This window comes from Seriola lalandi, unplaced genomic scaffold (assembly GCF_002814215.2).
Source record: "Seriola lalandi dorsalis isolate HSWRI2012SDOR001 ecotype SW California unplaced genomic scaffold, Sedor1 jcf7180002053097, whole genome shotgun sequence".
Taxonomy (NCBI): domain Eukaryota; kingdom Metazoa; phylum Chordata; class Actinopteri; order Carangiformes; family Carangidae; genus Seriola; species Seriola lalandi.
The window spans coordinates 366,177-381,047 of NW_019523650.1; the positions used below are offsets into that span (position 1 = coordinate 366,177).

The 14,871-nt window shown below is 42.5% G+C and overlaps 1 protein-coding gene across 1 annotated transcript in view; it reads left to right on the plus strand.

Moving 5' to 3' along the window:
* The window catches only part of kiaa0825 (KIAA0825 ortholog), a 112,716-nt gene that overhangs the window by 25,535 nt on the left and 72,310 nt on the right, over window positions 1–14,871 (plus strand). Inside the window, exons 10-15 of the mRNA XM_023400961.2 lie at window positions 4,812–5,089; window positions 6,727–6,877; window positions 9,034–9,224; window positions 10,864–11,070; window positions 11,434–11,544; window positions 13,351–13,490. Of these exons, the coding sequence (XP_023256729.1) occupies window positions 4,812–5,089; window positions 6,727–6,877; window positions 9,034–9,224; window positions 10,864–11,070; window positions 11,434–11,544; window positions 13,351–13,490 (1,078 nt within the window). The remainder of the gene's footprint in view (window positions 1–4,811; window positions 5,090–6,726; window positions 6,878–9,033; window positions 9,225–10,863; window positions 11,071–11,433; window positions 11,545–13,350; window positions 13,491–14,871) is intronic.

The window sequence follows — 14,871 nt, forward strand, 5'->3', positions numbered from 1 at the left end:
CTCGCTCATCAGCATTGGATAATTATTAGTATTGATAGCCATTGTCAAAGGCAAACAGTGTAGAAAGATAAGGCTGGCAGTAGCAGCACTGCAGTGTGGACACGCACTGCAGCAGTTCAGAGAGGTATAGAATCATACACAGGTGAGGTGATGCAAGAGGTCTGGCAACTCATTCCTACTTGATATGTTATCGCTGGTTGACTGTTCAGGGCACAAGCCAAAACCAGCCTCAGGCCACCGCGAAATCACCCGGTTCTCCCGGCTGGCCGCCACTGCAGAAAAACACAACGGAAAACACATCTGACCTATCCTTTTAGTTTTCCTCTCAAAGGCACCTCTGTAATCCTGATGTAACAAAGTGGAGGGTTCACTACCAAAATAAAAAAAATTAAATGTGCTATAAGTACACTGACTAAAACTAGACAAAAACTGAGAAAACCGACATATTTCTTGTTAGCAAGAGTTAGCAAGCTTGTTAACTTACAACATGGTAACAAAGTCAGTTGCAAAGACAAAAGTCCACACAGCCAAAAGCACTGGGTTACAGGATTTCATGTTTTCCTTTTTCTGTCAGCAAAGAGCACTAGCTTACCTTCATTTTCATTTATCCCTTCCTGATTTGCAGACATGTTTTAAAGATGGATTTCCAAGTCTGTAGTTAGCAGTTTAGACAGGTAAACTAGAAGCTTTATCAAGTTGTGTTTCCATGAACATAAATAATCTGATTCTGACCAGTAATTAGAGTAAGGTGACTAATCTATTTCATTGGGTTAATTATAGGACTTTGCCATTTCTATTCTTTTCTCCATGGTGTGAAGCAGAGCTAACTTAATTAAGGCGCCCCCTCCACATTATATTTCTCTCATGTTGTTATCACTGAATTACCTTGTGACTTTCTGCAACTGCTGAAATAAAACTGACTTTTAAGCAGTTCTTTTCACTGTGCTCACAGATAGTAGATGCTTTGCTTGAGAAAGACACACTGCTCTGTAGATGGCCACTAGCACAGCTGGAAGCACATAGCGTCTGCAGCCTGGCGAGCACTTGAGAACGATGAAACATGAAAGTGGTGGTGTAGATGTGAGATAATATTTGGAATCATCATCACGTGTGTCGTCTGTGTCGTTAGATACATTATATGTCACGAAATCCCACATGAAAACTCTGATAGCAAGGATTAAGGTTTTTACATTACTTCAATTCGTTTTGTGCCACAGATATTTATACAATATTGAATGAAATAATAGTTATATATGAAAAAAAAATATGAAAACTCTAATACAGTGCAAGGACTCGTGCTTGTTAACAAGCAAAAGTCAAATCCCATTGTCTTTATTTTTCTGTCTTTCTTTTAGATTACAAGTTCCAAATGAAAATTCAAAGAAAAAAACATGAACCAAATTTAATTAAAATTCTGACTATTGCATCAATTTTTAGAAACACTCTAGTGGTCTGGCCCTAATATACCCTGTGCATGAGCATGGTTTACCATACATGCATCCTCCTTTATCCACCTGGCTGAACAATGCAGGTCTACACACATCACCCAGACCCAGGGAGATTAATGGTTTTTGTAGCCCCAAAGGAAAGCACCCTCTATAATAGAAAGCCCAAATGATTTGGGCCTGACACAGTTGACACTCTAGATCAGAAAGGGCCTTGGGAAGAGTCATCAGTATTACTTGAGGGGAGGGCTCTGGGGACAAAAGAGAGACAGGGGGAAACCACGAACCAGTAAGGGTGATATTATAAGGACTAGATGGTGTGTAGAGAAAGGTGTTGAATAGGCGAAAGTATAGGGTATACAGATGATATACACAGATATACACAGAGGCTAGGGTAGAGAGCAAGATAAGGAAGGGATAGTGCGAGAGAAGGCATGAGAGGAGAGGTCCTGGGAAATGGCAGGGAGAGGTGAAGTACACACCAGAAATGGACTTTTCTCAGCAGGAAGACCAGTGTCTGATGTGAGACCAGGCTTAGTGTCTAAGTCTTCAAAGGATCCCCAGTGTTTGGGATTTCTTTTTAAAATGACACTATGTTGTTTTTTTCTTTCTCTTCTCTTACTCTTCTTTCCAATTTTGCAATCGTTGAACAATCAGCAAACTTCCCGTCCAGCCAGCTCCCTCAAACTCTTCTGCTATCCACTACTCACCTCTGCGCTGCACACTTGTACAGACTTTTATCTTTGCCCCCCCCCCCCCAGCCCTTCACACTGACAGTAGTTGTGGCTTTCATTGCTAACGAGCGTCAGAATTTGTCTGTGCTCAGGACCTGTACATCGTATTTATGTGTAGGTCAACGCTTCAAAGATGAGGGCCTTTCAACCCAAAGGTTATACATGCATGCATTTGCATTCAATAACACGGAGCCAGACAGACATCCAAGACGAGACTGTAAGATATTATATATATATTTTCCCCCTCCCCCCCTGTCCTTTTTTGACAGTAGCCCTAGTGTTTGAGCAGAGAGCAAATTACTATACAAGACGTATAAGCATGAAATATGGCCGGTTCAAAGGCATTATGATGGATCAATATTTCACACATTTATATTCATATGTTCATACCTCAATCCTCACTTTTTTCATGTGAACCCACTTCACTGTCTGTATTACCATACATATGCAGGCTGTGATGATACTGCTTTTCCATCAGAGTACTTTAGATAGTGAACTTTTTTTTTTTTATTGGCAGTCAGATGTGTGCCGAATGCCAAGTACCCTGCGTTCAACAGCTGGAACTTGCCCTCCTGTCAGAATCAGGGATTGAACTCTTCTTGTTTGGGTGGGCCCCTCTAACCTTGATGCTAGCTCTCTATTATAGCAACAGAGGTGCCTTTTCTGTATGCAGACTTCACTGAACCCCTCACCTGCGTGTTCAGTTCTCCACTTGTCTGTCTACTCCAAATTCTGCACACACAAACAGGCCTCCCTAACACTTAAAAACTTCACACAATCTCTTTCACCTTGCTGCAATAGTCCTGGTGGGATTCCAGGCTTTGATCTTAGCTAGTTAAGGTTTCAGTCTGACTTCAACGTGGACGCATGCGTGTAGTTGTTTTTGTGTGAGGACGACTGTCTGCTCAGTACGTGTGTGTGTGTGTGTGTGTGTGTGTGTGTGTGTGTGTGTGTGTGTGTGTGTGTGTGGGCGCGTGCGTGCGTGCGTGCCAAAACTGAATGTGTATGAGATGCTTCTCCAGGGTCTCTCCTTCACCCAGGTATTGCTGAGTGTTGTGTCTGCCTCTGCTCTCTCTCTCGCTAAGCTAAGCTCCTAATGACTACATGCAGTCAGATATTGACTGTTGTCCAAACAGTCATTGTTCCCAGGCCTTTTAACCACACTGGAAGCTTTTCTGGAGAATATTGTGTAAAGAGATTGTGAGATTGTCAATTGTGTACACATGCTGGAGCCCTGATCTGACAGAATGTCGAACCTCCCAATCAGCCCTACAGTAAGTCAAGTAATAGTGTGTGACTCCAGACACAAGTAGTACATGCTTTGATTGATTGATTGATTAAACTGGCATCAAGTTTAGGTGATTTTTTTTTCCCCCTCCGTGTGATGGGGGTTGGTAGCTCCAGGGATTATGGGGAATATGCTTTGTTTAAAGGCTTTTTAAGAATCTGCCTGACACATAACTCACATGTATAGGTGTATAAATTTGGATTTGAACTCACACACATGTGACTCCTTGGCACTTGGCCGATCATCTTTCATCGTTCTCAATGTGATGTCAATAGGAAGCACATGAGGTAGTGGAGACAGTGGGGTCAAGGTGTTCCTGTGTCTTGGTGTGCAACTTGTTCTCTGCAGTACATGGTGCTTTGTCTGCAGAATACATGTTAAACTATTACACACAATATATGCATGCATCAGGACCACACCATCCTAACACACACACAAACATGCACGCACGCGCGTGCACACACACACACACACACACACACATAAACACACACATAAACACTGCTACAGAAATCTAGTGCCATGTTTGTGAAATTGTTTCACTTGCAGAAGAATGAATAAATGTAGTATCATGTCAACCATGTTGATTGATGCAATGCTATCATTATATTAATTAAAAACATTAAGATTTCAGCTTTAAATAAATACCAGAAGATACCCAAACTGCTTATCTGTGTCTCGGCAAGCACACACACTCAACTATTTTAAAGCGCCTTGATTAGCCCCAGTCTCCCAGAGAGGGAAAGGTGTAGGCAGCCCTGTCCCTATAGGCCTATCTCCAGGACAAATGTGGATAAAAGAGATAAGTCTTGGTTGTTGCTCTGGCAGTTTATAAAGTAAGCTAGAGGTCTTTTGCATTGCTGAAACATATTTCTCTCTTCTCTCACTGAAACCTTAGCCTGACCTTTTCTTTTCTTTCCTCTTTGCACGTCTGACGCACTCACCTCTCACCTATGTACGGCAACATTTCTGTTTGGATTTGATTAACATGATGCATGCTGGTATAAAAATGTTGATGGTTCCTCTGAAGTAAAGGCTTTATTTGACCTGATACCAATTATGCATGTTCAGCAGCAAAGTTTATGTGGAGGGCATGTCTGCACAAATCTGTATTCTACAATTGCAGTGCTTTTCAGCTGTAATGACTTGCGCAATGTTAGAGAAAAATGCATGTGTAATACTCATCTCAATCTTGAATCCTTGTCATTCTGATGTCTCCTTGCAAATGTTCCATTATTTACATCTAATGAGGTCTCTTTCTGATGTCTTTTTTTTTCTTTTTTACTGACAGATTTTCCTTTTATTATTGAGCTCATCTTGTCTTTGCCTTATCTCACCCATCAGTTCTGTGGAACAATCATGGCTGAGTCGGATGCCTTACTACCCTTGGCAGCAGCCTGCCGGGACAGCTCTCTCCTGGAGGTGCGATCGAGCTTTGTGGAGGCGTGTGGCAGGGCAACGTTTGCCATGTTGGGCCGTGTGCAGGAGAGGGCCTTGGAGGTACCATCCTTTGCACCCTTGAAGAACCTGCCTGCTCTGCTGGCCACTTGCATTTATGTGCACCAACAACTGGAGCATTATCACACCAGGCTGAGAGATTCACACGCTACTGCTGCTAAAGTGTAAGGAGAGGGTGTGTGCATGTGTTTGTGTTGGTGGGATTGTGTGGGAGGAGAATGGTATATTGGCTGCAGTGAGTTTATGTATGTATATATTTTCCTATCTATAATATCTATATCTTACAGCGTGTGTCTGCCTGTTTGTCTGATATCCAGCTATCTGTGGCCAATTACAGCATGTGCTGGATGAAAAAGCTGTTATTGGCAATTGATTGAAGAATTGTGATCTCAAGGAATAACTTGAAAATCTATTTAGAAGTGCTTGACATTTGCTCTACAGTTTCAGCAGTTATGGCTGCCTTGCCAGAGGAACAACAACATCATAACTGATGAAAGCCAATTTTGACGCTTTTCTACCAGCAAAGAACCAAATGTTGCATTTAAGGAAACGAGAATTGTAAAGTATGTTCCTTCGTGCTATAATCACGGAGACAATACTTACTGGAACCAACTTCACTGATGTATAAGCCCACAGATGGCGACTGTAGACTGTTAGGTTATGCTGTCACAGTGATGATCAGACAGACATCAAACTTCAGTTGCTATCAATTCCTATTAGAGTTAGGAGTATGAATGCGAGTATGCCACCCGTCACAGATGCTGTGTCGAGTTTTGTTCAAAACCCGAGCCCTCTCACAGCTGCCACATTCTTGTACCCGTTCTCAGCCTCGTTTCCAAGATTACTCGTTGTTCCTCTTCTTTCACATTACTCAGTAATTTCAAAATTACTGTTAGTTTTTCAACAATAGCCTAATCAGACATTCAACAGTCTACTCAACAGATAGTAAACTAAAGTGAATTGCAAACAATTGCATCGTAGACTGAATTAGTATACTCCAGCGATCCTGTATATATTGTCATATGATTTTTCACTTCCATCCAAGTAATGAGGCGGATATTTAATAAGCAATAAGCAAAGACAAGGGAAGAAAGAATGGATCAAAGAGATTCCTGTTTCCAAAACGTGTGATCGTGTCATACAGGCAGAAAACATGAGAAACATTAGGAAAAGTTTTAAAATTTCAAGGAAATTGTACATTTGAGATTAAGAGGAGGGGTGCAGTGTGTTTTAAAGAAAAGTGGAAATGATTGACAGGTGGTAATGACACCCATATTATGTCTACATCTGGTGAGTTTTTATGCCTCATAATACCCCCTTAACCTCTGCTCTCTGCAGATCCCCTCTAAAGGCATCTCTGGTGCCCTCGGTGCTCCTGTTGTCCCACCTCTGGCCCTGTGCACCCCTCCACCTGCACTTGCACTGTGCCCCCTCCGGTCATAAAGCACTTTCCTCTCTCCACACCATTCGGTCCCCCTGGCTTTAAGCCCGCTGCACCCCTGTTAAACTCTTGCCTCTCTCTGGAAAGTATCAAGGCAGGCAGATTTAAAGGATATAAAATGTCACACTGAACTTTTAGAATAAATCATCTGTTCTTTCATCTAATCATTTCAGCTCATGTTTGTTTGATAGCTTCCTGAATATACAGTAGTCAATTATGCATTGGAATTATAGGATTGTGCCCTATTGTACTCTTGACCCCAGCTGTTCCTTTCTTTTTTTCTTGATACACCATATGTATTAGAGATTATATATTTTCTGTCATAACCTTGAAAAGTTTGTTTCTTTCCTCTATGCCTAGACCCCTGACCCTACTGCCAATACAGAAGTACAGAGACACAGTGGACGCCCTGAAAGACCAGCTGACCAGCTACTGTGTCCAGGTTTGTTCCACCTGCATTCTTCAGGATGCTGAGAGTCATCACTGGGCTGACCCCAAACCCTTCTATGAGGTAAAATGTCCTTACATATCTTATAACGTGTTTGGTTGATTTTTCTTTTTTTGCCCAAGATGCCTTGAAATATACGGTAATATACGGAGACATACGGTATATGATATCGCATTTAAGATAAATCAGTGGAGCCTGTGAGAGTGTTATTAACTGCGAAGTAAAAAGTCAGTAACACATAAAACAACCCCAGTATTGTTTGGTATTTATTTCATTACTTTCATTGTAAAAAGTGAAAATTCTAATGCCACATGTCTTAGCAGGCTTGTTCTGTAGAGTTTGAGGAACTCTAGGAATTATACTCTGGAGCTTTCTTGCTTCTTCTTTTCATTCCCACAATACACCTTTACCTCCCACTCTCCCTCTTCTAACCAAGCCTTCTACTCTGAGCTCCCTGAGAACATCTGTGGCTTCCATGCTGCCCCGGGGCTCCAGGGATTCAGCTGTCTGAAGTCTGCAGTCTACACTGGGACTGTCTGGAAACAACATAGGGCCCCTGGAACTCCCCTACCTTTATGCCCTTAAACCAATCTAAACCTCCCCTCTCTTTCTTACTTTACCCCGCTTTTGCCTGTTTTTCCCTTTGTTCCTCCCTCCTTCCCTGGGTCACTGGTGTCAGACAGACCTGCTGTGCGCAGGTGTGTGCTTTTGTTCAAGCATGCCTGTGTGCATCTGTACAGATGAATGCATGTGTGGGTGTGCAGCAGCATCTCAGGATGTGTGTTTCATTTGTTGTGTGTATGTATGTATCTACATTTTGGATGCCTATATATGTGTAGATGTATGTATCAGATTTCAGTCTCCTGGATTCCACAGCCCTGTGTCCTGGCTCTCTCACAGCTCAGTGCAGCTCCAGAGAGACCCTTCTCCAGCTTACATTCCTCTTTCTTTTTTTACATTGATATTGACACATTAATAGCTGTTGGCAGAGAAATATTTAATATGCTATAATAACAGCATATGAGGTCAGTTAAGGCGATCAAAAGAAATTTAGAACATGACCTTGGTTACCTTCCGTGTCAGAATCTTGCCTTCAGAGCCTGAAGAGAATACAAAATGTCATAAGAAAATAAAAGCAGTCATGAGCTTCCAAGTTTATTCCATCCTCAGTTCCCTGTCCCAGATTCAGTCTTCACTCTTGCCAGGTCTTCATCCTTAATAGGAATTTGTTCATAGTTGACCTGGCTGGTTAAATAAAGTTTGACTCGAATGAACGGATAAAACATCCCAGCCACACATGTAGTTGTGGCTGCTCTTGGTTTCAATCCAACATTTGTGTCTGCGTTTGCTCCACTGAGTCCACAGGCGGAGGATGGCGGCCTAATCCCGGACATAGAGCTTGGTCACGCTCCCCATCAACCAGCGATCCCTAAATGACTGGCTCCAGGGAGCAGAGGGAGGGAGAGGAAGGAGAAAAGTAAAATATGAGATAGATGAGGTGAAGTGAGAAGAAAATGAGAAGGGACTTAAGGGTATGATGAGATGAAGACAGGAGGAAGTTGAGGAGTTTTGGACATGTCAGTATCTTTACCACACACACACACACACACACACGTGCACACACATACACCGACTGCTGGAGCAGTTTATTGTTGGAGGTTAAACATGAGGATTTCGGATGAGTAGAGGTAGAAGAGGGAGGTTTAATGACTGAATCCTTCTATATCTTTTCTGACAAACCTGCAGGATGCCAGGATAATAATCCCCTTCTCTCCATCTGTCCTCCCCCTCTCTCTGTCTGTCAGTCTTTCTTCTCACTCTTGCTTGTCTTTGCTCACTTTATTCAGAAAAGTTCTCAATTTCTCCCCTTCTCTCTTCCGCTCTCTGTATGTGCGAGTGTGTATGCGTGTGCAAGTGTGTGCCTGTTGTGATGTGTTCTCCAGTTCAGGACTTTAAAGCAGTCTAAAATCCCACTGGGGGAAGAAACCCAGGTGCAGAGTGCAGGTGGCGTGACCACTGAAACATCCTGGTGTTGACAGACCTGCCTCTGTCTCTGTCTCTCTCTTTCTTCTCCTTCATGTTTTCTCTCTCACTCTCTCTTTCCCCCCCTCTATTTTTATATCCTCTTCTCCGCTTTTTTTTCTTCACTGTCAATGTCCATATCACAATATATCTTCATCTGTTACCCCCTCTCTCCCATCCACCTCTCTCTTCCACAGGGCGAGCGCTGTTCCTTTTCGGTGCAGATGTGGTTCTACTTCCTGTGTGGGCTCCGTAGCGACCTGTGGGCTGTCCTTCCGGCAGAGATGGCCAAGGACGTGCTGGGCCAGGTGCTGTCAGAGACTTTACAGCTGCTAGTGCAAAGATATGCCAGGGCCCGTGCTTCATACAAGAGACACCTGCAAATCAGGTACTTTATCATGTGCCATTGTGACCTGATGTGATTTTCATTTGAGATTCACTCTCTGTGATGCAAAGTAGGCTACTAAAATAATAACACCTCAAATGTAGTACTCCACTGCAATATATTATAGTGCTGCTTTGGACAGACTGAACTTCTCAAATTTACAGAATGAACCAACACAGAAATTCCTCTATGGTTATTTTCTCTTAATCAAATTTCTAGAAAATTTACAAAATCATGATATACACCAGTATCAATTTCACAATATAAAAGTGCATATACTGTAGTAGAAGGTTTTATCCCTGTTGCAGAGCAGACATCTCAGAGCAACAATCTCACCAAAAGGGTCTTTAGCTTTAAGGACTTCCTGTTCATGTCAGTTTAAGAGGTTCAAGGTTTGTTCTTGATCTTTGAAACAGCAGTTGGAAAGTCAATCTCAATCTTAGCTTTTAATGCAAAAAGAGAAACATTTAAATTGGAAGTACTTCATCTGCTGATGTTGATCATGTGATATGATCAATGAGATTGCGTTAGAACAGCCATTAAATGTATCTTGTAGTGATATTTTTTTTCTTAATTGCTGTTTGAAAGGTTAAGACTGAGCTCTGAACCCCGGGAGAAATCAAAATTGATGATTTTTTCATCAGTCATTTTCTGGTTTTCCTGGAAATTGTCAATGAATATAGATCACAAGTATTTACGTATGTGTTATTACGCTTTTATGTTTTGAAGTGCATTGTTTTATCTGTACCTTCCTCACATACAGTACATCTTAGTGTAGCCTACATAGATGTAGACGTTTGTGCCTGCTGTATAATGACAATGAATGAATGATAATCACTGTTGGCCTAGTTTCACTCAGCTCCTGTGGGTCTGATGGAGGAGCTCTGAATGTAATGTCAGCATAGTTAGTCATTGGCGCTCTAGCTGTTCAGGTTCCAGTGTCCCTCCTATCCATCATCTTTTTTGTCTTTTTTCCTCCAAACAGCTGAATGATGACAATGAACAGGTTAAACTGTGACACACAATAAGAGGATAAAGGAGTGACAAAGATATAGTGCAGTATACATGTGTAGCGCTGCATGATGTCAACACAAAGCCTGGTTTATGTTGCTTGGAGATGCGCGTGTGCGTTTCTGAAGGGACAGTTGTAACGTGTAAGGCTAGGCTAAACAGATGGCTTTTCAAAGCTTCTCCAAGTTTCCTATGTGTATAGAACTCACATGGGTACTCTTATGCTTCCCCAGCTCTCCTGTATCAGTCCATCCCTGTGCGTCTAATAACGATTTAGGGAAGCAAGGATGAGGAGATGAGAGATGATGAGCAGCTCTCCCCAACCAAATGAGGGAACAGATTTATGGGTGTTTAAATGTAAAAGCACTGACTTTTATAGTGAAATCCAAAGCCAGCAGTACACTTTTCCAACAATAAAATCACCAGGAGGTTCTGCGTTCTAACTGGCTGTGCAACGAGGCTGTTATGTCATGATGTACTGGTGGATGCCAGCCTTTTAAGACAGAGATGTTAACTTTCAGTGCCTTTCTCCCTCTCTCTCTTCATGTATTCTCACATATTACCTCACATCTCATCTTTTCTGTTTTCATCTATACATTCACCTTTTCTGTTTGCTTACTGTGTGTCCAAGATGTGACATTACGGCAGTATTGCTGTATGTGGAGCAGCTTATGTGGAGTTTGTGTGAAAGTCCCGAGGCGTTGGTGCGCTCCAGTCCTTCTTCAGTAATTGCCATAATCGCAGGTGGATCTGACTGGCCATACCAAATCCACAGCCTGTGTGAGCAACTCCTGACAGTCCTCGTCATTGTCACAGCACCTCTATCTTTGCTGTATAGGTTTGTGCACACATTATGTTTTTGTTATTTCATTTACATTCCAGTAAAATATGATCCAATTATACCCAAGTATTTGTACTTTAATGACCAGAGATGGTCATGTGGCTGTAGCTGCCGACCCTGAAACTAATTGTGTCTCAAATGACCATGGATTTAACTGCACACTAAATATTAAAATAACACGAGTGGGCTGCTAATGGCAAAAACAATAGATAAATTGCATGGGAGGGCACTGTAAGATATATTTGGCTGTATGACATCACTACCTGAAGAAGTATCATTGCAATAGAGAGGTGTGGGTATATTTTCTGTATTGAAGAAGTATCACTCAAAATTGCAAATGTGCAATCTCAATTCCTCCAGGACATTTATGATTAATTCTGCAAAGGAATCCACGCCACAGCAGCCTGACAGCTCTGTTGTACACTGGCTAAATGCTATCAACCCTGACCTCTTCACAGAGCAGGCCATAAGGTATGTAAAGTACACCCATCATACCATCTATCACCCGTCATATAGCAGGTACACATATCGTATGCATGTTCACACACAAACACACATACACGCACACTCTGGTATACTAAGCCATCACACACACCTCCACCCACTGTATGTAGAGAACCATATGTGTGTGTGGAGTTATAGGCACATACTGTATGTGCAGATATATAACCAGACTTACCCGTTGCTGAGGGCTTCAAGCTAGAGTTGCTGTGGTAATGTAACACAGATGCAAGCTGAGAAAGAAAAAAAAAAAAGAGAATAAAATAAACTACCGTTGCTGCTGAGGCTGATTATGTTTATGTTGATGGTTGCTTTACACATGAGGTGTCAATAGAGCGCACTGTGGTGTGTATGTGCTTGAGTATGCCTGAATGTGCACGTGCAGGCATACATGTGTGTACATGTGTGTCCAGTTACTATTGTGACCTCCACGGTGCAGTCAATCACTCTCTCCCCTCACCCTTGACTCTACCCTCCTCCCCTCTCATCTCCCTCACAGCCAGAGGTGATGTCATTGCGTGCTGATGGAGCACAAATCAAACTAACCCCTGGTCTCTTGCTCCTAAGTATTGGAGAGCTGAAATTAGTTTATTTTTATGACCTCTCTATTTCTCTGCTCCCACCTCTTGCCTGCATGCGAAGGCGCCAGGGGGCTTGCCAGTGGCCTGGGGCCAGATCCACAGGTCCTCATCCAGGACCTGGCCTCTGAGGCCAAATCTTTTCCCAGCCCATTAAAATAAAACCCATTGTTATGGTTATTAAATAAAACAATAATAAAATCACAAAGCACATAAATAAATCATCCAGCATTACAGGCTATAAAGAAAGTATCTGAAATGATGTTTTCTGGCTTTATGAGTGTTTCTGCATTTGCACACATTCATGCACGTGTGTGTGTGTGTGCGGGTGTGTGTGTTTGTCTGTATCTGTGTGTCTTGGTTCTGTAAACTGACCCTGCGCTGTAGCCGGGTAGATTTATCAGAGCAGTTAAAAGAGGATTTCTTCTGGATTTGCAGTCCCAGTGACATCATAAATTGTGCTGTCAGATCGAGGCATAGTTTTCCTCAGTCAAGCAGCAGGGTGCACCCTGCTCTAGCTTTCTGGCTCAAATAGAATAGTTAATTTCTGGGCAGACACCCCCTGTACAGCCTCCCGCCTCCTTGCTCTTCAGACAAACTCTGTCCATTCCTTCCATTAGATTTTATTGAGATGTATAAAGTAACATGCAGGCACACACATGTCAGCATGCTCTTACACTTGCACACATACATAACCACAAGCATCAGCACTGAAGGGTGCACATACACACACAAACACACACACACACACACACACACACACACACACACACACACACACACGCACACACAGCAAGGATACGGCTCATTACCCACAGCTGGCTGCAGCCTCTTGGTTATACAAAAGATGTAGGAGGGGGGTACTGCTGTATATTCATGTATTTGGCTGTCTCCCAAATGTTAATTTGCTTTTAGCTGGCCAAGATTAGAGCTAATTCCTTCCCGGTGCACACTATAAGTAAGCGAGAGTGAAGGCATTTGCAGACTAAGCTTGTATCAGGAGTGAGTGACACTGAAGGAAGTTACCATTGTGGCATAAAGACTATTTCTTCCCAGATTGTCATCCAAGACAACTGTGTCTCTCACAGCTTTGAAGCTTTTTCCCTCCTTTGTTGTCTCTTGTTAAATGGACTGCTATCTGTACACTCACCTGACACTGCAGAACTGTCAAATTTGTTTTCCTTTTTTCCACTCTCAGAGATGGCCTTATGGGCCAGGCCGCCTTTGCATGTCAGCTGAGGCTGCTGACCTCTGACCCAGGACGCAATCCCAAGTTGCTACTGCGAATGCTGCTGTACAGAGACTGTCACCTGCCCAGAATACTCCTGGAAAACTCTTGTAAGTCTGTCTTTTCAGAGGACATGGATTGGTATATGTTAAGGGAATAAGGCCCCAGTGTTTGTGTATGTGTGCGGTGTACAAGCCTAGTTGTCTATCTTTTAGTAGAAAATTGATGCCACCTACTCCAATTCTTAAATATGATCTTTTTTTATAATACTGGACCCACAGTCGATCCTGCAGGGGATAAGTGTGGGAAGGTGTTTACCAGTGTCTTTAATTATGGTGCTCTAAGATCCTAAGCGAGTTATATAGACCTTAGATGAGCTCTATCCATTTTATGAAGTTATCATCAGCATCTTTGCCATCATCATCATTTTCACCTTGGTCATCATCATCACTAAATCAATAGAGCGCAGTAATAAACACTCAACAGGCCCAGGCGGAGCACACAGGCTGACCTTTAAAGATTTTCCCTTCCTTCTTCTCTCCTCCGCACCAGCAACAGTCTAACCTTTAAAGACTGTTGTGCACTCGCACATTAATTCACATTATAGCGACCTCATTAATAACAACTCTCACTGTCTCGTTCTCTTGCTTGGTCTGAGTCTGGCTCAGAGGCTCTGCAATGCTTCTCCCTCCACGCTGCCGTAAATCAACGCTGGAAGCGCTGACTCTCGTGTGTTATCACGGTGACGGGCTAATTAACCAGGAAGCAGACAGACAGAAGGAACAGCTTGACTGAATGCCTACACTCCCATAAGCCACTGCACTTCACTATACATGTACTGTATATACTAGAGTATTTTTTGGTGCTGTAGTAAAAATGTGAAAATTGTGAAAAATGTTGGAAAAGAAGCCTAACTTATTCAGTCAGTCACGTATATATATATATACACGCACACACACACACATACATATATATATATATATATATGTGTGTGTGTGTGTGTGTGTGTGTGTATATCAGCTCTCGAGAGGAAAGCAAGCAACTAAATGACCTATTCATTTGCTGAAGGATAACAACTCCTCCTATTTACAATCATTGTTTTTGCTTAAATCGGAACATACAGCACTTCTGGTACACACACACTCTCATACACATACAGACAGCCTTTTTATTATGATTAGTGCGTCTGCTTCCAATTACAGAGGTTTGCAGAGAGGGCCCTTGTGACTGGTTGACTAGTTGTCCGTAAGATAAACAGGTGTATGTATTGGCTATGTATCAAGGTTGGATACGCTTAGAAACAGAGAAGGAGGGAGGATGAGAGAGCGAGAAAAAATAGAGAAAGCAACAGAGAAATTGACATAGAAACACAAGCACATTGGAATCATTGCGTGCTGTAGCAGTTGTGGAAACTCCACAGAGATGTGCACTGTCATCTGCTTTTCTGAAGTCATCTGCTGCTCCATAATGGGATCATTATTAAAAGGCGCC